The sequence below is a fragment of the Pleurodeles waltl genome, chromosome 8, assembly GCF_031143425.1.
Source record: "Pleurodeles waltl isolate 20211129_DDA chromosome 8, aPleWal1.hap1.20221129, whole genome shotgun sequence".
NCBI lineage: Eukaryota > Metazoa > Chordata > Amphibia > Caudata > Salamandridae > Pleurodeles > Pleurodeles waltl.
In genome coordinates, this window is record NC_090447.1 from 701114016 (window position 1) to 701138722 (window position 24707).

The 24707-nt window shown below is 42.9% G+C and overlaps 1 protein-coding gene across 16 annotated transcripts in view; it reads right to left on the bottom strand.

Moving 5' to 3' along the window:
* Window positions 1-24707, bottom strand: part of ABI3BP (ABI family member 3 binding protein) — a 2083720-nt gene that overhangs the window by 957707 nt on the left and 1101306 nt on the right. For all 16 annotated transcript variants that reach the window (XM_069204834.1, XM_069204837.1, XM_069204832.1 and 13 more), the window contains one exon: window positions 4006-4080. In XM_069204834.1, coding sequence (XP_069060935.1) covers window positions 4006-4080 — 75 coding nt within the window. The remainder of the gene's footprint in view (window positions 1-4005; window positions 4081-24707) is intronic.

Below are 24707 nucleotides of genomic sequence, written 5' to 3' on the forward strand. Positions count from 1 at the left end.
TAGTTGTTGCCTAAAGTACAACAGCAACATCACTTATGTATATCTACATGCTTTTCACAGTGTCACCTAACACATTTATATAATTTTGGAGGATTCTGTGTTAACAAAATCATTTGTGATGCACTCTTCTACACCAAGAATTTTACAGCAAATCTGCAATCATGCCAAATTCCTTCCATCCTTTTCCTATACAAGAATGTTAGTGCTGGGGACCATGTATCTCATCCTTCACTTGCCACCATTAACCCGCACCATTGTTTAGCTGATGTGCTCTGTTCACAAGCTCGATTTCTAGTTACATTTTCTCAAACACATTAAACATTTGGTCATATAACTATGCACATAAATTTAGCATGCTTGCATTAATATTATTGTAAAATACTGAGATACAGATCAGGTCCAGTTTCCAGAATTCTTATCATATCATTGAATTGCCACTGTGTCTCATTTACTGTTTTCTTGTACAAAGATTTCAGCATAAAGCACATCATCAACAATACAAAATTCCTTCCATTATAGGTACACATTGTCTCAGGTGGATGTCACATTGGGAGGAGGTTTGAACAAAAATGTCTGCGACCTTATATTTTACTAGCCTGCATCTTAGGTGACCATTTACAGAAAGAACAGCTTCTAGCTCCTTTTCACAAAACTCATCTGGAAGGTTGCAACTTACATCTGCTAACACAGTCTGTTCAATAAAGGAGCTTACTCCCAGGTTTCATGTTAGTATAGCCCAGATGGTATGTCAATATTTCCTTTCAAGGAGAGCTTGGGGCACCACCTACGCAGTCACCTAACTACAACGAACCACTTCACCAAACAAAAAGCCTGACCCAGTTGATATAATTTTTGCTTAAAATCTTACATATTTATATCTTGGTCCTGGAAAAATTGAATACTCTCTAGTTCTAAGAATGTCATGGTCTGAAGGTTTTCATCAAGGTTGAAATTTCTAAAATTATTGTTATGTTTGTATTCACATATATTTAATTGATTTTATTAAAATTCAAGTCATGCATCAATGAATAAGATATAAATATGAATTGGAAACATCTTTACAAAATTATTTGCATAAGTAAGAACATAATAGGAAAATACTCTTATCATTTTAAAATTGGCAGTGGGCCCTATTTTGTACTATACAACTCCTCATGCATTGAAACTGCTGCAGTCAAATGAGTAGTATTTGCATACATAGATATTTGTGGGTTTTCTCAAACTTTCATGTCCTATAAGCCCTAGAATATCCCTTTCATGCCTCTAGGAGAAGATACACGTTTTTCAGACACCCTTGCTTCAGTAACTCCTCTTATGAAAGTGAAACTAATATGTATGTATTACAAAAGTCATTTAACATTCCTATTGCCACACACAAGTCGAATGTTCAACTTCTTTGTAAAATATTAACTATATTTGTATTAAAATGATCGATATCAAAATAATGTAAAACACTGTATTTGAGACCCTGCAGAATCTTAATTTTGTACCTGCAAATTTCCAGTGTCAGCAAAATTTGATAACAACTACAAATTATAATCTGTGGTGTATGATTTTTTGAAAGATTAAGAACAGGTCAAGAATGAAACCATATTATGATTGTAACGCGATCTTGCTCAAATTAGACTCAAATGCCCAAAAAGAAGTGATAAAAGAGTGTGTGTGAATACACAATGTGAAAGAAAATAAGCTGAAAGTCAGATAACACAATTTATTTTGTAAAAATAATTATTTTAAGATGTTTTCTACATCGGTGCTGTTTTCTGTCATCAGTATGAAACACCTGCTAATATTGCAGATACATTTAAAGCAAGGTGTTCTATAGAGAAATGGGCGCTAAGAAATTCTATAGCTTTACACCATTAACAAATGCCCCTTGTGTTGCTGCTTCAAGCAGAAATCAGTAAAACATATTATGCTCCAACATTTATTTATGTCACATGCAAATTCAAATCGCACTGAGGTAGGATCTACATTGATATTTGCCGTATCTCACTTGCTAAAGCCATTAAAACTTACACAACCTTTTGTCATTTTTACAACAATGTTTTTAAACATAGGATTAGCACAGTGCCATCCATTCCAAGCTAAAAAATGGCAAAAGCCTTTTTCCATTCCATGCACAGTATTACAGATTTGGATTGGTAAAATTCCATCCAAGCCAACCTGGAATGAATAAAAGAGCAACCCATGACATGTGTTTCACTCTAGTTAGAGCCTATCAGCGATGTACAGCTTCGCCCAGACACAAGGGAGCACCCAGTATAAATCAAGACAATATCCTTTCAGGCTTAGAGTGTGGAATAAATAATGCAAAACATGAAGCAAGGAACTCTGAGTAGTTCCTCAGTTTAGGCACAGGGAAATTCCTTTATATGGAGAACCCTACAACATCAGTGACAATCTGAATCTGTTTATCTCAAATGTCTTGTTTCTCTAGATGGGTTTTAAGCTTGGGATTAGTACAGTGCTATCAATGCTGAGCTAAAACCTTTTTGCTTGTCTGTAGGGTGCTCATGTTCCACCCACAGAACGCCTTTCCAACACAAAGTAACACAAGGCTTAGTAAATAACAAAAATGTTTTGTATTGGAGCTGTGCCACAAACGTGACACAACCCGATGCAAAATCTTAGTAAATCCGCTCCATAATGTGAACAAAAAAACATTAATACAATTACACATTGTTTAACCCGCATTTAAGTAATGTCATGCACTGTGCAAAAAAATATCACTGTAAGAATCACAATTTTGTTGAAATTAATATAATAAACGTGGATATCGTGAGGGTTCAGGATAACTTGGCTCTGGAGGTGCATGTCAGGAAGATGCAAGACTCGAACAAGTTTCGTATTTTTTTGTGTGGTTATTTTAGTATTAGTGAAATATCCTGAGTAAAATATTAGTCAACAGTACAATGGAACAGAAATGTTGATGTTCTTTTATGTTGAATGTCTGAGGAAGAGCATTGGAATAGGTTAATTCTCTCGAACAGGAAGCTCAATCAATGATCGACCTGCCTTTCTATAAACAAGGCTCTATCTCAGAGACTTCCCTCTGGGAGGCAACTGCAGCTAGATGTGTGAACCTATTTTTCATATGCACTCATAGCCAAGTACTAATAGAATATGCAGTGCCCACACACAGGCAATCACAAAACATTAATGGTTGTTATGAACTGAAGTGTTCATTGCAAACTGCACTAGAGACATCCCTATCCTTTGTGATTTGCAAAAAAGTGGGAGTGACTCTCCCCTGCTTACACATAGCAATGAAATGTAGGAATGCTTTGTGACTGTTAACCTATTACCTTCTCATCTATATTTTTTAGTCAGTCCGTACGCTTTGCAGTCTCCTGTACATGAGAAAAAAAGTATTTTATTTCAGTCTATGCCCGTAAGCCCTTCACCAGCTCTAAGCACCTCCTTAAAAACCCAAGGTCCCGGCATGAGAAGGATGAGACAGAAGGGAGCGATGCAAGCAGTACTCTACCAAGGTAGACTTTGACTTGGAGGAATGAAGATTATCGGTAAGTAATGCAGCCATTTTCAAACATTCACAGGTCAGCACCTACCCAAGCCTAGCACTAGCTATTAATATCCATTTATATGGCCATAGTGGACCACTTCCTGATTGCAGTTAGGGGGCAGAGGCAAGAAACGTGCCACAGATCCACTTCAGCGGAATGCTAGGCTACAGTAGTTTTAATGCCAGATGGATAGAGGCCATGCTGGACAGACACCTAAAGTCTTCCTTCGTTTGATGTTTTTTTTCTAGTTTGAGCTAATTGCTCACTTCTTGAACGTTCTACGGAGCTGGACATATAGTCATGAACAGAACCTCAACATATCATCTGGTATGTTTCCAGGCACAAAGTAAAATTCTGTACAGTACCTGAAAGCCGGCCAAAAAGAAAGGTAGGTCTTTTCAGTCTTGTCAACATACCAACAAACATGGCATCCAAAACGCATAGATTACTCTTAGCCTCGCTGCAAAGTGCACGTTACCTGTTCCGGTTTGTGGAGCGACAGGCTTTTCAAATGTTCCTGGAATTGCAGGGATCCGTTGTGTGTCATTCACAGCTGAAACAAATGACAAACCGAGAAGGTATTAAAACAAATGACTAAAACTGAATGAGGTGTACTGCTCGACAAACATGCTTCTTCCTTGAAATATTGAAATTCTCCTGTGGTGCACAACACAAAGCCAAGAAAAAGGCGAATACAATCATCAGAGAACATGATGGCTAAAGCAGAAGAGGCTGATGGGAAGTGCAGTCTTAAAGTGGCACCAGCTCACGTGCACTGCCAAGTCAGAAAAGAGAGCTGTTGATTGACCGAGGAGGGCGATCCAAGAGCTGGCAAATGATAAAGATATAGAGCCTGATTTAGAACTTAGTGGCTGGGGTACTCCGTCACAACCGGTGACGATATCCCGTCCGCCGAAATCTACATCCCATTCTATCCTATGAATTTAGTTTTCGGGAGATGGGATATCCGTCACCGTTGTGATGGACTAGCCCGTTTGTCCAGTTCTAAATCGAGCCCATAATGGCAACATCATTTCTCTCTCACTCCAAGCTGCTGGAATGCCATACGCTGCTGAAAAGCGGTTTGCCTAAATTATCGATATATGATTGTCAAGGGCATAGACAAAAGTCAAATGTAAAACATTTGGATAAACTGTGTCCAGCAGAGACCGTCTATGGCGGACGCTGATGAGTTAAAGGCGTCAGCACCTGTGGGAAGCGCAGTGAACGTCATTGCAGAAGCTACAGGGCTCAAGAGAGCTTTCTGGCAAAGAAGTAGTGAGTTGCAGCTGCGACAGAGCACACTATGAACACAGCCAATAATCCGTGTGGGTACAGTTTTTATTTACCGAGTGTAGTCGCTAACAACTGGAGGCCATTTGAAATTGCTGGCTGAGGGGTCTCTTGGTCGGTGCTACTTGGAGCTGTGGAAAAATAAATACTCTTGAGGACCGTAGCAGACATCGCCATTCCACGCAGATGCAGAGCCTCGAAGGGGTACTGCAATCAGACATTAATGCACCATCCAACATATATCCCAGGTCACAGTGTTTGTCTCCTGTCCCAAGGGGAAGCACATCTCGGGTATCGCTGTGCCTACTGCTGAAACTCATTGACTAGAATGTACTCATTGAATGTCTTCTGTTCTGAGCTGCGGGGTAATAATAGAAGGGCTAATACCACCTGCTATACTGAAAATGTATACAGTCCGTACGACAAAACCATACATCTGATGGCCAGCTCCATACACTATTGATGCCAAAAGCACTATGCAGTAGTGACCACGTAGTTTATGTTTAGGTGTTGCAAAGATTTAGGTCTGAGCACCTTGGCAAACATTTTTCTATGTTACATTTGAATTCAAAATTATGCTTGACTCCTACGTCAATCTTAGCTTCCATGACTACAGAACAGATACGTGCTTCTCAAAGGAGCAGAGAGTTGAGATTTTGAATTCTTAAGTACATACAATAATATGCCTTTGCTATGTAACAATGATTCCATACCATGTGTGGCTAAACCATTGATTTGCCATGGATTACCGTATAAAGTCAGTGGCTGCTGATGATTTTTCCATTGCTAAAAAACAATACTCACAAACTGTGTTTTATTAATGCTCTCTTTGTGCTGTCTAGTAACAAGATCAGGCTTCCTCAGTTATTTACAAAATGGCTTTTTCCGGTGTCCATCTCTCGTTACCAATCTCTAACGACCACTTGTGGAAATTGATTTGTTTTAAATATTTTGGTAAAAAAGGAAGTCATCAGGTAGGGCCCGCATTTCACTTCCCCTTTGTGATCAAACTTATGAACATCATTTTTTTGTGCATATTTGTTAATGCCTGCCATGCCCAGCTTATTGTATGACAGCCATCCAGTTCTTACAATATGAACAGTTCTGTTGTAATGTGCAAAACTCAAATTATATTTTATATAATGATAAATAATTCTGCATAGTACATAATAGTGAGCATCATGTACTATGATTTTTTTACACTTGCAAATCATGTGATTAGCAGAATCCAGCAGCAGCTTCTCCGCAATGGCGGAGGAGCATCGCCTGTTGGCTCAGAGCCAGCAGCAGAAAAATTAAACAATATTTAACTATTGCTATATTTTTCTGGTGCTGGCTGAGCCAGCCTGTGCAGAAAGTGGTGGAGCTGGGCCATGGGAGGGCAGAGGAATCCAGCCAGACAGACATGTCCAGTTAGGTTACTCCAACCGGCAGCATTAGGGATTTTAGATTCGACTACAACCCGAACTGCTGGATGGAAATACACCAAATTTGGCAGAAAGGTAGCTCTTGATCCAGAAAGAGTGCTTTTTGTTATTTGGTGTAAATCAGTTTAGTAGTTTTTGACTTATTAAATTAAAAAGAAATATAAATATCTAGAGGCCTGAAGGATTAGGGACTAATAGCGAGCACGTGCAGGGAAACACAGAGCTCTGATTGGCTGCCTACACTTCAAACAGGAAATGTTGGCAGCCATCTTGGGACTTGGCTTCAGCCGAGACCCACAAAAAAAGATTACTAAAAAAGGAGAGGGGCCAGGGTAGAGACACCCTGCCCCCTTTGCTCTGGTGCTGGGATCCAAGAGGGAACCCCCCAAAGCAAAATAGCTGTTTTTTAAAGTTTTTGCTATGACAAGCATTGGCTCCTGTGCTCGCTCAAATAAAGCCCCCGATTGAGCCAGGTCACGCAGCACTTTATTAATAAGGAGGGGGACCCAAGGTCCCCCATGGCATTTTATCCTCCCCAGGGCTTATTTATGTTTTAATGCAGGTGGGCATGCTGGGCCCATCCACAGCCCTGGGGAGCACCACCTCCCTGGGGCTTTAATCTTAGTGAATGCAGGGGGCCATGTGGAACTAAGGAAATGTGGGGGGACTGCCAGGCCCCCCTGCAGACATGGGGACCACCACTTCCCCAAGGCTAGGAACTAATGAAATTTGAGGGTGTGCCTAGCAACACCTGGAACCCCAGGGACTGCCACCTCCCTGGGGTTAACAACATTTTAAATACAGGGGGCCGCATGGCACCCCCTCGCAGCCCTGGGGACCACCACCTCCCCAGGGCAAAGAACTAATGAATGCAGGGAGGCTGCCTAACACCCTGTAGGAAGTTGGCTCTGTATGTGCTATTTCAAAGTAAGGAATAGCATGCACAGAGTCCAAGGGTTCCCCTTAGAGGTAAAATAGTGGTAAAAAGAGATAATACTAATGCTCTATTTTGTGGTAGTGTGGTCGAGCAGTAGGCTTATCCAAGGAGTAGTGTTAAGCATTTGTTGTACATACACATAGGCAATAAATGAGGTACACACACTCAGAGACAAATCCAGCCAATAGGTTTTGTATAGAAAAATATATTTTCTTAGTTTATTTTAAGAACCACAGGTTCAAATTTAACATGTAATATCTTGTTTGAAAGGTATTGCAGGTAAGTACATTAGGAACTTTGAATCATTTCAATTGCATGTATACTTTTCAAGTTATTCACAAATAGCTATTTTAAAAGTGGACACAGTGCAATTTTCACAGTTCCTGGGGGAGGTAAGTTTTTGTTAGTTTTACCAGGTAAGTGAGACACTTACAGGGTTCAGTTCTTGGTCCAAGGTAGCCCACCGTTGGGGGTTCAGAGCAACCCCAAAGTTACCACACCAGCAGCTCAGGGCCGGTCAGGTGCAGAGTTCAAAGTGGTGCCCAAAACGGATAGGCTTCAATGGAGAGAAGGGGGTGCCCCGGTTCCAGTCTGCCAGCAGGTAAGTACCCGCGTCTTCGGAGGGCAGACCAGGGGGGGTTTTGTAGGGCACCGGGGGGGACACAAGCCCACACAGAAATTTCACCCTCAGCGGCGCGGGGGCGGCCGGGTGCAGTGTTAGAACAAGCGTCGGGTTCGTAATGGAAGTCAATGAGAGATCAAGGGATCTCTTCAGCGCTGCAGGCAGGCAAGGGGGGGCTTCCTCGGGGAAACCTCCACTTGGGCAAGGGAGAGGGACTCCTGGGGGTCACTTCTGCAGTGAAAGTCCGGTCCTTCAGGTCCTGGGGACTGCGGGTGCAGGGTCTTTTCCAGGCGTCGGGACTTAGGTTTCAGAGAGTCGCGGTCAGGGGAAGCCTCGGGATTCCCTCTGCAGGCGGCGCTGTGGGGGCTCAGGGGGGACAGGTTTTGGTACTCACAGTCGTAGAGTAGTCCGGGGGTCCTCCCTGAGGTGTTGGTTCTCCACCAGCCGAGTCGGGGTCGCCGGGTGCAGTGTTGCAAGTCTCACGCTTCTTGCGGGGAGATTGCAGGGTCCTTTAAAGCTGCTCCTTTGGATAAAGTTGCAGTCTTTTTGGAGCAGGTCCGCTGTCCTCGGGAGTTTCTTGTCATCGTCGAAGCAGGGCAGTCCTCAGAGGATGCAGAGGTCGCTGGTCCCTTTGGAAGGCGTCGCTGGAGCAGAGTTCTTTGGAAGGCAGGAGACAGGCCGGTGAGTTTCTGGAGCCAAGGCAGTTGTTGTCTTCTGGTCTTCCTCTGCAGGGGTTTTCAGCTAGGCAGTCCTTCTTCTTGTTGTTGCAGGAATCTAATTTCTAGGTTCAGGGAGAGCCCTTAAATACTAAATTTAAGGGTGTGTTTAGGTCTGGGGGGTTAGTAGCCAATGGCTACTAGCCCTGAGGGTGGGTACACCCTCTTTGTGCCTCCTCCCAAGGGGAGGGGGTCACATCCCTAATCCTATTGGGGGAATCCTCCATCTGCAAGATGGAGGATTTCTAAAAGTTAGAGTCACCTCAGCTCAGGACACCTTAGGGGCTGTCCTGACTGGCCAGTGACTCCTCCTTGTTATTCTCATTATTTTCTCCGGCCTTGCTGCCAAAAGTGGGGGCCGGGGCCGGAGGGGGCGGGCAACTCCACTAGCTGGAGTGTCCTGCGGTGCTGTGACAAAGGGGTGAGCCTTTGAGGCTCACCGCCAGGTGTTACAGCTCCTGCCTGGGGGAGGTGTTAGCATCTCCACCCAGTGCAGGCTTTGTTACTGGCCTCAGAGTGACAAAGGCACTCTCCCCATGAGGCCAGCAACATGTCTCTAGTGTGGCAGGCTACTGGAACCAGTCAGCCTACACAGGTAGTCGGTTAAGTTTCAGGGGGCACCTCTAAGGTGCCCTCTGTGGTGTATTTTACAATAAAATGCACACTGGCATCAGTGTGCATTTATTGTGCTGAGAAGTTTGATACCAAACTTCCCAATTTTCAGTGTAGCCATTATGGTGCTGTGGAGTTCGTGTAAAACAGACTCCCAGACCATATACTCTTATGGCTACCCTGCACTTACAATGTCTAAGGTTTTGCTTAGACACTGTAGGGGCACAGTGCTCATGCACTGGTACCCTCACCCATGGTATAGTGCACCCTGCCTTAGGGCTGTAAGGCCTGCTAGAGGGGTGTCTTACCTATACTGCATAGGCAGTGAGAGGCTGGCATGGCACCCTGAGGGGAGTGCCATGTCGACTTACTCATTTTGTTCTCACTAGCACACACAAGCTGGTAAGCAGTGTGTCTGTGCTGGGTGAGGGGTCTCTAGGGTGGCATAATACATGCTGCAGCCCTTAGAGACCTTCCCTGGCATCAGGGCCCTTGGTACCAGAGGTACCAGTTACAAGGGACTTATCTGGGTGCCAGGGTGTGCCAATTGTGGAATCAAAAGTACAGGTTAGGGAAAGAACACTGGTGCTGGGGCCTGGTTAGCAGGCCTCAGCACACTTTCAATTCAAAACATAGCATCAGCAAAGGCAAAAAGTCAGGGGGTAACCATGCCAAGGAGGCATTTCCTTACACCCCCCCATCGCAGTCCTGGGTACCACCATCTCCCAAGGGTTAAATTGAAATGTTGAAGGGGGGCCCCCCTCAAGGAGCCTATGGTGGCCCTGGGGACCACAGCCACCCAACGCCATCTCCTGCTATGTCCTGGGGTGTTCTCCTTGGGACATTGCTGTTTGCGCTGACTTAGCAGGAGCTTTGACAGCTCCCACCAAGTCTGAGCAAACACTTTGCTTCCTGCAAGCATGAGCTGTCAACACCTCCAGCTTGCAGAAAGCTAAGTTTTCATCTGTTTCCCTGCATGCAAATATGGGTGCAGGGAAACAGTGGTCGCTCCATACACTGTCTTCAAAGTGTCAAACTAGCAAGATGTTTGGTGTAAGTATTATAGTTACGTTTTCATGGACAGTAAACCAAGGTGACTTCTGGCCTAATGGTAAAGCTCTTAGACTGTCACTAGGTTGAAGGTTCAAAATCTAGTATCTCATGACAGTGTGTCTGTTTATTTTCTAGTCTTTTTACTAATTCTTTCCCCACTCTAAATCTGTTGGTTGAATGTCATAGCTAAGTCTGGAAACTGCACAGTAAGGAGTTACCTCTCTAGCTTAGTGGTTGAGGTCTCAGCCATGCACACTGAAGATTAAAGGTTTGTGCCTGGGTGAGTCTGTGGTCTTTTCCTGCTTTAGTATCTTTTCAACTATAAATATTTAAGTTATGTACTGGAAGGTGATCTCACTGTTTTTCATTGACAAAAACATTTGTTTTTTTAATTTCTCCGGAAATATCTAATTCTAAGTATACCATTAATCAAAGGCCAAAAAACCTCTGTATCTCTCTCTCAATTTCTCTCTGTCAAATACTTTTTTCTAAATCGCTCTCTCTCTCTCAGTCTTTCACTTTTTCTCTCTCTCATGTATGGTAGGTTATAGGGGATTGGCTACAGGGCATAGCCTGCAGCCAAGTCCTGCAGCGAACCCCCACTGTGCACAACCAAAGGCTGTGCACGTCACAGAGTTGAGTCGTTACATAAGCCGGCTGCAGGGCCAGACAGTGGTGAGATTAATGTATAGTAATCAACATTACATCAAAAAACATAGAAATTCACTGAAAAAAAGCAAAGGTTACAGGGACGTTATAGTTAGGAAATAGAATAATAAACAGAAATTCACTTAAAAAGACACAGGCTACAGGGATGTTATTGTTAGTATATGAATTTACTCATACAAAACCTTAGAAAATCACCAGTTATAGTTATAGTCATTTCAAGTAAACAATTGCTACAGCGAAATTCATCAGCATTTAGTAACGGGTCAACTATGTTTATCGTGCTAATCTTATTCTCTTAGCCGCAATACTACAGCAGCAAATGCAGTCAATGGGGCATAAATGTACATATCTCTATACATTTTTGTGTGGAGCCAATTCTTGTCGCATAAGGACTCTGATTCATCTTCATTTTCTTTATCTTGTTTAGCCATTGGGTAGAATTGAGTACCACAATGGATCTCCTTTTCAGTAACATTAATGATCTAGCCATCAGCACAGCAACAAATGCAAATTGCTGTTGCCTTAGAGTAATATTGATGCATTGCAGGATCATTCCTATTAAGGCCCAATAGGAATCTGGTCATATGTTAACTAGAAGCTTTTGCTAATAAATCCAATCACTTGTTCCCAAAAATGATAAAGACAAGTGTAGCATATTTTCAGCCAGCTGCTCTTAGCATTCACACACCATGAACATCCTGCAGAGACTGCAGTGTAGATCTGAATAGTGAATAAGATATGGAGTGTGATACAACATTTACTTACTGTAAAAATACATTCTTCTCTAATTTGCAGCGTCGATAGCTGTACCACAGATTCTATTGTGGGTGCCCCAATGATTCTGATCAATCTTACAATTTGTAGTGGTTGCAATAGCATTTAGCAAAGGAGGTATTGCTTCTTCTGCCAATTTCAACCATTATAGGAGATACTAATTGCCTATACCTTAAAGACGGGATACAACTAAGGACTTACATATGCTTTTTTTCTAATTGGGAAGGGTCTTGCCTCCTCTCACTAATGAAATATTTGATTTGTATATGGCTAAACCATAAGTTGGGAGCTAACGCTGGATGATTACAATAACTTGTCCCAAGATATTACGGATCCTTTTTGTATTAAACTTGCAAGCGTGGGCTGGATGACTACAATAACTTGTCCCAGGATATTACGGATCCTGTTTGTATTAAACTTCCAAGCGTGGGCTGCCGTCCCTTTCCCAGTTGGATATAGCAGATTTATTTAGCTGTAGACCTAGATGAAAGCAGTCTTTCAGGCGTGGAGATAGATGAATCCAGGGCACTTTGAACTCCTGCCTTATTTTGTCATGTCTAATGGCTAAAATGTGTGATGTCTTGTACCTAGTATGCTTCGGCAGCCTAGGTATTTTTAAAAATGTAAAGGACTCAACAGCAACTCCTCTAAGAATCATGCTGAGGTAAATACTGTTTGAGAGAGTTGCTCAAGGTATCCAGTTGAGCAAGGTGGCCTGATAATACATTTTGATTTTTGCAAGCACCAGCTCTTCTTCTTCACTTTCGAATTGTAATATCTTTAGGTATGTGCGAGGATTTTTCCCTGCCACAAAAAAAATAAGATTTGATCACATTCATCAAAGAAAGACTGCAGGACTTTAATCATAACATTAGAAAAATTGAAAATGAACAAAGGAAGAATAACAATTTTAATTAAAGCTTCCAACCAGTGATAGTAAGAGCTAGTGGCTGCCACTGGTTCAGTAGCCTACGCACTTTTCTCAAACTTGAGTGTGGAGAATAATCGAAATAGGTCAGTAGTCCACCAAGTACCTAATAGGGTGATCCATGAAATAATGCACCTTCATTTCAACTTGCAGAATGGATGGAGAACTACTGAGTAGGAGGGCTTCTGACTTTGACTGTTTAACTTTGCAGCCTCCAATTATTGTGAATACCTCGATTCTGGCAATTACATTTTAAATATTGATCTCATCTGCAGCAAGGTATAGTATCATGCCATCAGTGAATAATTTTAATTTCGCAACACCATCAATTGGATTAGAATCTTGGGATCTTGCCTAGCAACACAAGCCAAAGGCTCAATAAATAACGCAAATAGAACAGGGAACATAGGGCCCTGCCTCACACCACAGATAATGGTAATATGGCCCAGTACTTTAGTTTGAATTATGATTTCAGCTTTTGCTTTATTATATAGATTACGCAACAAATCCTAATGGAAACCCAAACTTGGTCAAAATTGCAAATAGTGCCTCCCATTGCACCAGATGTTGTATTGCGATTTGAACCCACATCCATCTAAGACCATATCTCTTATCACCTGAAGCACTCTGCACTGAAAAACCTTTAGAATAAATATTGTCACCCTTCTAACTGTGGCATTGGCTGAAGCAAAGAATGAATGGGTGATGAAGCCTGGCATGTTTATCTTGGGATGACAAAGATTTGAGATGAGTTTCCTGAAAATAAATAGGATTTACATTGCATGCTCTTAGCCAAGCCAACATAGACCTATACTTGGTCTTGTTGCTAATAGCAAAGGTATTAAAGGAGGCAGCCTAAATGAGTTTGGCTACCATGTTCATTTGAACTTTTTGATGGTTGGAATCCTTGTAAAATACGAACAGCAGCATTTTCTATTTTAATCAATGTACTCTATTGTATTGTGTGGAGTTCCACTTGTAGACTTCTAGTCAGTATCTTTGGTAAACCTTTCAATATGATCTTTCTACTTTGTTATACGTTTTGATTAAGTGCATCCTCCCTACGAAGTCACTCCCCTCACCGAATGAAACCTCTCTGGCTCCGTCTGTTATGGCTCCCAAGAATCAAAACACTCTCCCTCCCACAAATGGCCTCCCACACTGCTACCCTGTTGGCCTCTCCTGGAATGAGTGCCTTGGGGATGCCCTCAGGAATGAATCTTGGGTATTACGGGCGCCTGGTTGAGGGATTGTCATATCATAGCTTATTAACTCTTGCCTTTCTATGGTGTGGGGCTAATCCCTTCCTCAGCAAAAACAATTACATAGTATCCAAGACAGCAATAAACTGACTGAACTTACAAAATTCCATAATGCATTTATGGTACCAAAATGAAGCTGTGCTGTGAAAGAATATAGGAAAAAGACTTAAAGATAACAGTTCATTCTAAGGGACCAGGGTGCAGCATCAGCTAACAAACTGCATTGCATAATATCATCAAGAATGCTTATATATGATGTTCATAGATTTCAAAATTCATACTTCATTGTAACATGGTAGTCAAAAATACTGCTACTAATCATCAGTTTTTTGAGTGATTTAAGCTTTCTAGAGATTTCACGGCTTGCGGGCCCCGAAGGAGAAACATGAAGTTGTCAATTATGAATAACCTCAGCCTCGTCCGATAGACCAGGCCAGTCTGTAATCCAGCTGTTTTGAATGACTTGATCATAGACTTAAATTCCTTCCACCACCGAACTGGGGATAAAGATATATTGGAAAACATCTGAAAGCGATAGTTGTCTGCAATTTGAAAGATTTTAGTCTGCAATGCTTTAGTAAAAATCTGTTCTTTGATCCAATAATCATTGAAACTGACAAGAATCACTTGTGAATATTTTGGAATGGAAGACACATAGCCAGGAACTGTATGGGCACCCTACACTGCGACAGCTCCTGTCAAGCAAGCAGGAACGTTAAAACTGCTTGCTGGGAGTGGCGTTTTCATTTGTTTCCCTGTCTGCTGTCTTATGGGCAGGGAAAACAGATGAAATATTGCTCTGGCATGCAAGGAGCTGCATATTTAGCAGCTCCCTGTGTGCGGGAGCAATGCCGGTTGCCACAGGAGGCAGGGAGCTGGCTTTGACTTCTGGGGCCATAAGGCTCCCTGCGAGGTCCCCATCAGACATATGATTGCATCTCCACCAAACAAAGAAGCACTGACTGCTGTAAAGTACAAGTCATCCTCATGTCGTGTGCATGGCCAAGGCAAAGCAATTGTGTTTTCCCTGAAGTTCCACCTTGAAAAGTTATCTGATGAAGATGCTCAAGAAACAATCACCTTGGCAAAGGTACATACATGCAAGGTCGATGGAGACATTATCTCTGCATCCTTTACACAGCTGTAGTGTAGGAGATGCACTATACATTTACGCAAAGAGGAAGCACTTACTAATTAGCCAGTAGAAAGTACTCCAGTTGGGTAAATATTTTGCACAAAATCATAGCCTCTTCTTAGAAAATACTCAAACCTGGACTCATTCTGGCACAATGCTCACTTCACAGAAATTCAACCTCAACGGGAAGCACTTCAGATATAAACAAAGCAGGTGCCCAAGTTAAAGCTCCACTTTTGTAAAGTGCTAATCATGCTAACTTCTTGTGCATGGTCATGGCAAGGCACATGTGTTTTCTAACGGGAAGCACATACAGATATAAACAAAGCAGGTGCTCAAGTCAAAGGTCCACTTTTGTAAAGTACTAATCATGATAACTTCTTGTGCATGGTCAAGGCAAAGCAAGTGAGTTTTCTCTGTATTTCTACCTCAAAAGAATATCTGTAATCCTTGATCGAGGTGTTTGCATCCTTGCACTTTTGGGCGCAACATCTCATGTAGTGACTGTGACACATAGGTTCTTTCTTGTCATCTGCTGCTGAAACCAGAGATGGTGTACAAGTATGTAAAATTGTCTAGAAGCCCACCTGTTTGACCCCGCCCCATATACATTAGTGGTATGGAACGTCTTCCCACCCTTTTCCTAGGATAATGGACAGCTTACTAAAAAGCCCCTCTAACGTGTTTCCCACCAATTTTGGAGATTAATTCTTGATGCATAGGAATATGATCACATCCCCACCAAACAATGAAGCTCTTCATGCGTGGCGTGGGTTGGGTGGGTGTTGGCTGCCTGCAGGCCAACCTCTGCCCGTACATGGCCAAAGGTTGTGCGTGAAACAGAGCTGGGTACTCTGGGTAGCTGCGGCCAACTGCCACCTCCCACATCGTGCAGTGGTTAAATTAAAATTATACATTATAAAAAACATAGAAATTCACTGAAAAAAAAAACAAAGGTTACAGGGACGTTATAGTTAGGCACACATTTAAATGTACAAAACCATAGAAATTCAGCAGTTATAGTTCGAAATATTTCTAGTTAATTATAACTCATGCCCTAAGGTAACTACAACTTGCACCATCGCCATGCACTGCAAATTACTCCACATATTACATGAGTCATGAAATCTTCTGTGGCATTACTGAAATGATTACTGCAACATTTGCAATAACCTTTGGTTTTTAAGTGGGTTTCCAAGTTTTAGTAAATTCAATTTCCCAACTATAATGTCCCTGTAACCTTGGGGTTTTTTCAGTGAATATATATATACATAGATATATATATGTTTTATTAGAAACTATAGCACTCAGCTTAAAGTTACATAATGGCACAAGTAATAGTTCCTTCAGATAATTATAAATATAAGTATAACTTTAACTGCTGAATTGCTATAGTTTTGTATGGGTACGTCAAGCTAACTATAACGTCCCTGTAACGTTTAGTTTTTTAATGACTTTCTATGTTTTTTTTTAATGTAAAGTAATATATAATTACTGCACGTTAATACAACTATTGCTGGGAACGTTCTTTGTCTGTGCTTGGCAGGGGGTGGCGGCAGGGCCTGGCCTGCACCCAGGCCTTGGAGCCAACCTGCTCCCATGCACCCAACTCCTACACCTCGCACAGCTTATGGCTGTGCACAGCGGGCTTTGGTGTATTATTTTCATTGCGTCAGTGGATCCCTTGGGGATTTACACTGGAGGTTGAGCTGAGCACTGTGGTGGATCCACAGATTGGCCAAAAATTAATTTGGGCATTGTTTCCCATGAGGGGTCCCTCAGAGACCGCTACCTCTTCCTACGGGGTCAGGATACCTCTATCCTGACCCTTATGAGTTTTCAATTGTCCCCCTCTGGAGGAAGTAGCATCTTTCTTGGCTTGTTACCCCCATTGTTACCTGTATGTCAGTATGTTTTTGCCTGTCTCACTGGGATCCTGCTGGTCAGGATCCCAGTGCTTATAGTTTATGGCCTAATGTATGTGTGTGTGTATAGTGCTTAACTGTGTCACTGAGGCTCTGCTAATCAGAACCTTAGTGCTTATGCACTCTCTGCTTTTAAATTTGTCACTAAAGGCTAGTGACTTAATTTACCAATTTAAATTTACAAACTGGACCCTCCTTATAAGTCCCTAGTATATGGTACCTAGGTACCCAGGGCATTGGGGTTCCAGGAGATCCATATGGGCTGCAGCATTTCTTTTGCCACCCATACGGAGCTCAGACAAACCCTTTCACAGGACTGCCACTGCATCGTGCATGAAATAGTAAACACATTATTTCACAGCCATTTTCACTGCACTTAAGCAACTTATAAGACACCTATATGTCTAACCTTCATTTAATGAAGGCTAGGTGCAAAGTTACTAAGTGTGAGGGCACCCTTGCACTAGCAAAGGTGCCCCCACATACTTCAGGGCCAATTCCCGGAACTCTGTGAGTGCGTGGACGCCATTACACATGTGCACTACATATAGGTCAATACCTATATGTAGCTTCACAATGGTAACCCCAAATATAGCCATGTAAGGTGTCTACAATCATGGAATTGTCCCTGCTTCCAAATCTGGTGTTGGGGAGCCAATTTCATGCATCCTGGGGGCTCCACCATGGACCCCCAGTACTGCCAACCCAGCTCTCTGAGGCTTGCAATGCAGCTACAGCTGCTGCCACCTCACAGACAGGGTTCTGCCCTCCTGGGGTCTGAGCAGCTCAGTCCCAGGAAGACAGAATAAAGCATTTCCTTTGGGAGCAGGGTGTTATACCCTCTCCTTTTGGAAATAGGTGTTTCAGGCTGGGGAAGAGTAGCCTCCCCCAGCCTCTGGAAATGCTTTGAAGGGCACAGATGGTGCCCTCCTTCCATAAGCCAGTCTACACCAGTTCAGGGACCCCTTGCCCCTGCTCTGGTGCAAAACTGGACAAAGGAAAGAGGAGTGACCACTCCCCTGCCAATCACCACCCCAGGGGTGGTGCCCAGAGCTCCTCCAGTGTGTCCCGGACTTCAGCTATCTTGTTTTCCAAGGTGTGGGGACACTCTGGAGGCCTCTGAGTGGCCGGTGCCAGCAGGTGACATCAGAGACCCCTCCTGATAGGTCCATACCTGATAAGGTAGCCAATCACCCTCTCATGGCTATTTAGGGTCTCTCCTGTGAGTTCTCTTCAGATTCTATTTGCAAATTTCCAGCAGGAATCCTCTGCAACTATTACTTCATCCTGTGACCTCGGATCAACCGCAGACTGCTCCAGGAACTGCTGTAACAACAACAAAGTATCCAAAAGAGCTACTTTTCCTCTGTAACTTCAGCTCCAGCCAGCAACTGCAACAGTTTCAAGGGTGTGCACACTCTGAGGACTCCCTGTCTTTACCCTGCACCAGAAGGACCGAAGAAATCTCCTGTGGAGTCACTCCCCTGCTCCAGCAGGCACCTTCTAAGTCGACGACCGGTTCTCTTGGACTCTTTTCCTTGTGACGAGTCTGCTCCTTGGAACACAGACGGTAGACTCTATCAACACAGACTGTCCTGAGGTCCTGCTGTCCCAAATTGGAGGACGTAAGACCTTGCCTTCTTCGAGAACGACAGTCTCGCACTACGTCTTCTTCACCTCCTGAGGCCTCTGTGCACTATTTGCAAAATTCCTTCATGCACAGCCGGGCCCAGGTCCCCAGCACTCTATCCTGTGATGCTCAACTCGCTGAGTTGATCTCCGGCGGCGTGGGATCCTCCTTTGTAGTGCTGCACCAACTGCATTTTGCACCTCCTTTGTCCCCGTGTCCTGGAACTCTTGAGGGTGCTATCTGGTGTTCTGAGGGCTCTCTAAAGTGCTGAGAGCCTCCTCTTCCTCCTCACACAGAGTTGAGGCCCCCAGGTCCCTCTTGGGTCCAGATAGCGCCAATTTGACACAAAACGCAACTTTGCCGGAACCAAGACTTGTTGGAGCAATCCAGTCCCAAAACTCACCTGCATCCAACTTCTCTCCATGGGACATCCAGTGCATCATGCAGACACCTGCTGACATCTTCCATGGGTGCATTTCTGCATTCTTTGTCTAACTGGGGACTCTTCTTTTGCACCCTCTTCTGGGTTGGCAGGGGCTCCTGTCCTTCCTGGAACTTCTTTCGACTTCTGGACTTGGTATCCTTCCTTTGAAGGTCTTCAGGTCCAGGAATCCGCCATTTGTTGTTTGCAGCCTTGCTTGGTTCTTGCAATAACTCTAATCACGACTTGTAGTGTGTCCTAAGGCAACTGGCAGTACTTTACTCCTGCTTTTCTGGGCTCTGGGGTGGGGTATTTTACTTACCTTTGCTGTATTCTTACTCTTGCAGCAATTCTCTACACACTACACTTGTCACATTCCACTTTCTTAGTATATGGTTTGTATTGCCCCTAGATCTACTTTCTTCAATTGCATTCTACAGCATTTCCTATCGTTTGCACTATCCTATGTCTCATTACTTACCTTATTTTGGTGTCTAGTGTATATATTGTGTATAATTCTTACCTCTAGAAGGAGTATTGCCTCTAAGATATTTTTGGCCTTGTGTCACCCAAATAAACTACCTTTATTTTTGGTAACACTGAGTATTGCCTTTACTTGTGTATAAGTACTGTGTAATTGTAAGTGGTATTTCAGAAGCTTTGCATGTCTCCTAGTTCAGCTCAAGCTGCTCTGCTATAGCTACCTCTATCAGCCTAAGCTGCTAGGTCACTACTACATTTCACTATTAAGGGATAACTGGACCTGGTCTAAGGTGTAAGTACCCAAGGTACCCACTACAAACCAGGCCAGCCTCCTACACCCTCCTCCCGGCCTGATATGAGAAAGATAATGGCAGCCACAACTTTCTTCTCAGGCTGCGATCAGACAATCAGAGCCTTGCTTTTCCCCTGGATCCATGGATCCTTCACGAGTGGAACCACAAAGGATCTGCATCCCTAGATATGTATATTTTTTCCTTATATAACTACAAAACTAATGAATGGATTTTCAACAAATCATAAAAAGCACTCGTTCTTGACCAAGATCTCTCATTCTGCCAAATGTAGTGTAATTCTGTTGAACAGTCTGGGTTGTAGTCGTGTCTAAAATCCCTCTGGGAAATTGCATTGGGACGTGTTTTGGGACCCTCCCTTTTCTGCACACTCACAAGCACGTTTACAAGGCTGGACGTCCCCCTGTACCCTACCACCCTCCTCGCTACTTCTACCTCTGGAAGAGACCTCCTCCTATGCTGCCTGGCATAAACAGATATATTACTTAAATTATTCCCGACTTCACAGGCACCTGTGAAAGGAGAGCATACCTTTCAATTCTGCTTTGCAGGATGACCTTATCTTTGTATAAAAAACCGGGACATGTATTTAAAGTTAATAAAAGTGTCACTGGGGCAGTCCTCTGAAAACAAGGACTGTCCAAGTGAATCTGGGACATCTGGTCACCCTACTTCACCAGCTTGTTCCAGGCAGCACTATGTCATTATTTTTATTCTTCAGAAATAAGGCCACAACATTGGGATGCAGAGATACAAAAACAATGGATCTGAAATGCATGGAGTTTTTCAACTGCATATTAAAGGCATTGATTATTTTTATTGTCCATTGATGCCATGGATGACGTACTGGTCCTAGGCAGAAAAAAAGCACCAGGAGACTCCCCTAAATGGGACAGGCTTTGCGAAGAACTGATATGGTGAGATTTTGGGCTGCCAGGTCATAGGGTTCCTATGCTAGAGCCTCCTAAGACTTCAACATTGAAAACCCACTAGCTCCTCCAACTGTAAGTGAGGCAGTAGAACTGTTGTTTGATAGGACAGGAGCCCCAATGACATACTGCCAAGTCGTATGTGAGACCGTTTGTTTTGTAGATAGATAGGAATGTGCCTGTAAAAAGGCTCAAAAGAGCTTCACCTTTTTTCTTCTTTTAGATGACAGTCAATGTTTAATGCTGTTCATACCTTGCAAATTTCAAAACGATCTCTAATATTAATTTTGTTCTTTGTCAATATAATCTGATATCAATAAATTTATACTAGGTTTAAGAGGTTAATATGCAGGGCCACTGAAATTATGTGATTTTGTGGCTGTGGCATTTTCCACATATTTACTGTTTTGCTGCATTTGCTTTTGAATCCACCATCTACTGCATGATGTGCAGAGTTTAACAAAAAAATATTGTTTCTAGATCAAACGAATCAAATGTTACTAAAAACGTGAATGTGACGATCAGTGTTGCCACCCAGTGGAAGGCCCTTTGTTAAGGTTTCCTAGTCCCCTTTCTTTTTCCTCTTGCAGTATTTGGATGTTAATATGGTATTAATGAGGTGAAATCATTGCCCAGAGTGTTAACCTGTGCAACTGTGACTAAGAACCTAACTATAAGGTTGGCTTTCAGACAAGTCGACCGCCAAACTCGTGGGGAGGAGACCGCCTCAGAGCTGGCAGTCTCCCCCCTTGCCCCATTATTATATTTCCGCTGGGCTGACCAGCGGAAACGTCCATATTTGGAGGTTTCCACTCGTCAGCCCAGCGGAAACAGTATGGCAGCATTGGCCTCCGCTCCACATGGACAGTGGGGGCCTCCGGCATTCTTGGAATAGTAACTGTCTGCACAGCAGACAGTGTGCATTCTGAAGGGTGCTGGTGAGTGGGGCCCCTGCAGTGTGTTTCCACCAGCCTTTCCATGCTGGGGTCCTTGCCATGGAAAGGCTGGCAAAAACTGGACTTGTGATTAGCGCAGTGTCTGACCATGACTCCGACAGCCGCCATGCCACCAGGAACGGGGACAGACATTCCCTGGCGGTCCCACTGCCAGGGTCATAATGCGGCGGTATGACCACCATGAGTGTATGGTCTGACCAAAACCGCGAGGCTGGTGGCCTCAGGACTGACAGCCTCGTAATGAGGCCCTAAGTAAATAAATTAGGCTGTTACAACATAAGGTGCATTTTGGAGCATAATATGACTTTTTTTCCAGTCTAACGTAATCCTACCCTCCTGCATAAATCTATCTTCCCCTGCCCCCAAAGTCCACTGATCCTTGTCATGTATGATCTATGGTGTTGCTGGAAGATTATTGAAAGTCTTTTTTTCGATGGAGATGACTCAATAACCCAAGTGTCCACGCAGGATAATGGAAGATCTTGCTGTGTTTTCAAGACAGCCTTCAAACATTTTGACATTTGAAAGAGGAACTTACTGTCAGATTTCAAATGGCAGAAAGTAAGCCTCAGGGGAATTCTATTATATCATACTGCAGAGAAAGCTTCTAGAGGTTACTCTAAGGAACGTTAGCGATTGTTTTGTGTACCAACCAATGAGGAACTATTCTTCACCATTAATGACCCCATGCAAAGCACATTCCTCTTTTGAAAAACAGTGGGAAAGAGGAGGAGAAAAATATATCCCTGATTTCTAAACTTCATTTAAAAACTGCTCCACCTGCTGATGAAACTGGAAAAGCTCTAGGGTTGTGGAAAATAACTTCTTCTCTGGGCCTCCAGGAGTACTGAGCTGTGGTCTGTTGTCAACAGCTTGTAACCTGCTGGGCAATCATATCCATGACATCTGACATTCTTGGATATGGGTCAGTCTTGGACCACAGGGAGGCACCTTTACTGTTTCTCAATTCTCAGTTGATAATTGTTTGACTGTGTGGACCCATAACTATTTTTGGGTGGCCTTTAAACACTTAAACATTTTCCCAGGAGGTTCTGGGCTTTGTGGAGCTAGTCCTGGACATAGAATAAGGCTGACCAGCTTGGAAGTGGGTTTCTGCCTTCGACATTCAACTAAGTCGGTGTTATTGCACGCAAAATTACAGTGATTATTTTAGCTGCCTGATGTTGAACAAGTTGCAAGGGACGGGGTGACAATCTGTTAAGTCAAGATAGAAAGCAACACAATAAACGAGATGATAATAAATGAATGCATTAATGAATTGTACTTTGTGTAAAATAGAAAAGAGGTTCAAGAGTCTTCTCAGAATGTGGAGATGATAGAAACAGGAAAAGGCCACCGTTTTTATCTGGGGATAAAGGTCACCTGAAAATAAAATTTGGCTCAATGATTTTTGATGGAAAAGCCTAGGTAGGACATTCCCCTAGTTCTTGGAACCTTTAAAGAAGTTGTCAAAAAGATGATAGAATGAAAAGAAGTAATATCTGCATCTTTGTTTACTTTCAACTGATTGTGGCACATCTAGCCCTCCTATTTCGTCAGACAATACCGCCAGTTGTTTCTGCTGTTCTTTCAGTCATTCATTTTATTCAATATACAAGAAGAAGGTGTAGCTAAACAACTGAAGTAATAGGGTCAACGGAAGAACACAAATATTAAAGAGTAATTGCAATATGATAGAGCCTTGAAGTACTTGCTGTGTAAGCTCCTGTACTGATCTTATGAACTGGGGAGGAGTGGTGCCCAGAAGCTCTGAACTTGGACAAGTAAACTTATCTACAACTGTCTACCTTAGGCGGGTTAGCAACAAAGGGGTGCTTGCTACTTGTAAGGCCACAGAAGAGCAACAACCACCCACTAAATACTTTTATTATTTTGGAGGTGAGACCATCATAACCAGATCTAATACACTGGGCACGCCTCAACAACAATTCTAAAGGCAAAAGCACTATCAGTTATTTATTTTTCTGCTGTGTAAACCTTGCTCTACTTAACTCAGAAAACATAGACTATCCCTAAACGAAAACTGTGTGCTGCTCCTTCAAGGCTGCTTTAATTTCTAGATGGTCTGAGAGTATTTCATCCTATTCAGCTCTGAGTTCAGCCCACTATCAGTTGGTCTTCCAAATTTGTCTATGGGTCTCATATTATCACTTCATCCTTGCTGTTGGAAGGATCCTTTAACCACCCTCTGCACTGGAGCATTGTGCAATGTAGACATTTAATTTCCCAAATCTACACAGAGACACCTGTGATGATGAAAAGAAATCCAGGAAAAGGCATGGAGTGAAAAAAGTTGACTGAAAAAATATCTGTTTCAAAATATAGGCTGCCAAAATGTTGATCTTAGATAAATTTTACTTTCCAAAAATTTGATGTACTTCAGTCCTAAATTCAGTCAAATGTATGTCCCGCGTATGCTAGAGCTGGGTTAATTCTAACTGCAATCTTAGCATACTTTGGAACAAAACCTTAATAGGATGTTTACTTCATTGTCAGAGAATTTGTGGGGAGATTTTTATGTAAAGTTGAAAATTTGGCAATCAATATTTTTGTAAATATTTTTGTGGTGAATTTGTTTTCAGTCAGTTTTCACGTTGCCTTGATAAACACATACTACCATATTGACAGTTAATGTTGTTGATCTGTTATTAATATATCGTAAATATATCATCTAATTACAATATTCTGGTGTAGTCACTTCTGGACTGGCTGAGGCCACGGGCAGGGGGGAGTCAGGGTTTTCTTCATAAAATGCTACTTGGGAAAAAAGTTGGGTGTTTATTTATGCAGCTTGACAGAGTGGACAGGTGTGCCATGTGCTAAACTGGTGGGAAAAGCATGGTTTAGCCATGTTAGCAGTGAAGCGAACTGACTGGTGATGTGCAATGGCGACTAGACTTGGGACCATCAAATTCCAGTGTTTAAGACGACAAGACCCACAGTGTTTGGTGAGCCACAGTCAGACTTGGTGAAAAGATGCATAGGGAACCAGTTGCAGCTCGTGGGTCACAGAAGGGCCAGGGCGGCGCGCGCGGGGGAGGGAACACATTACATTATAAAAAATATTTTTAAATAA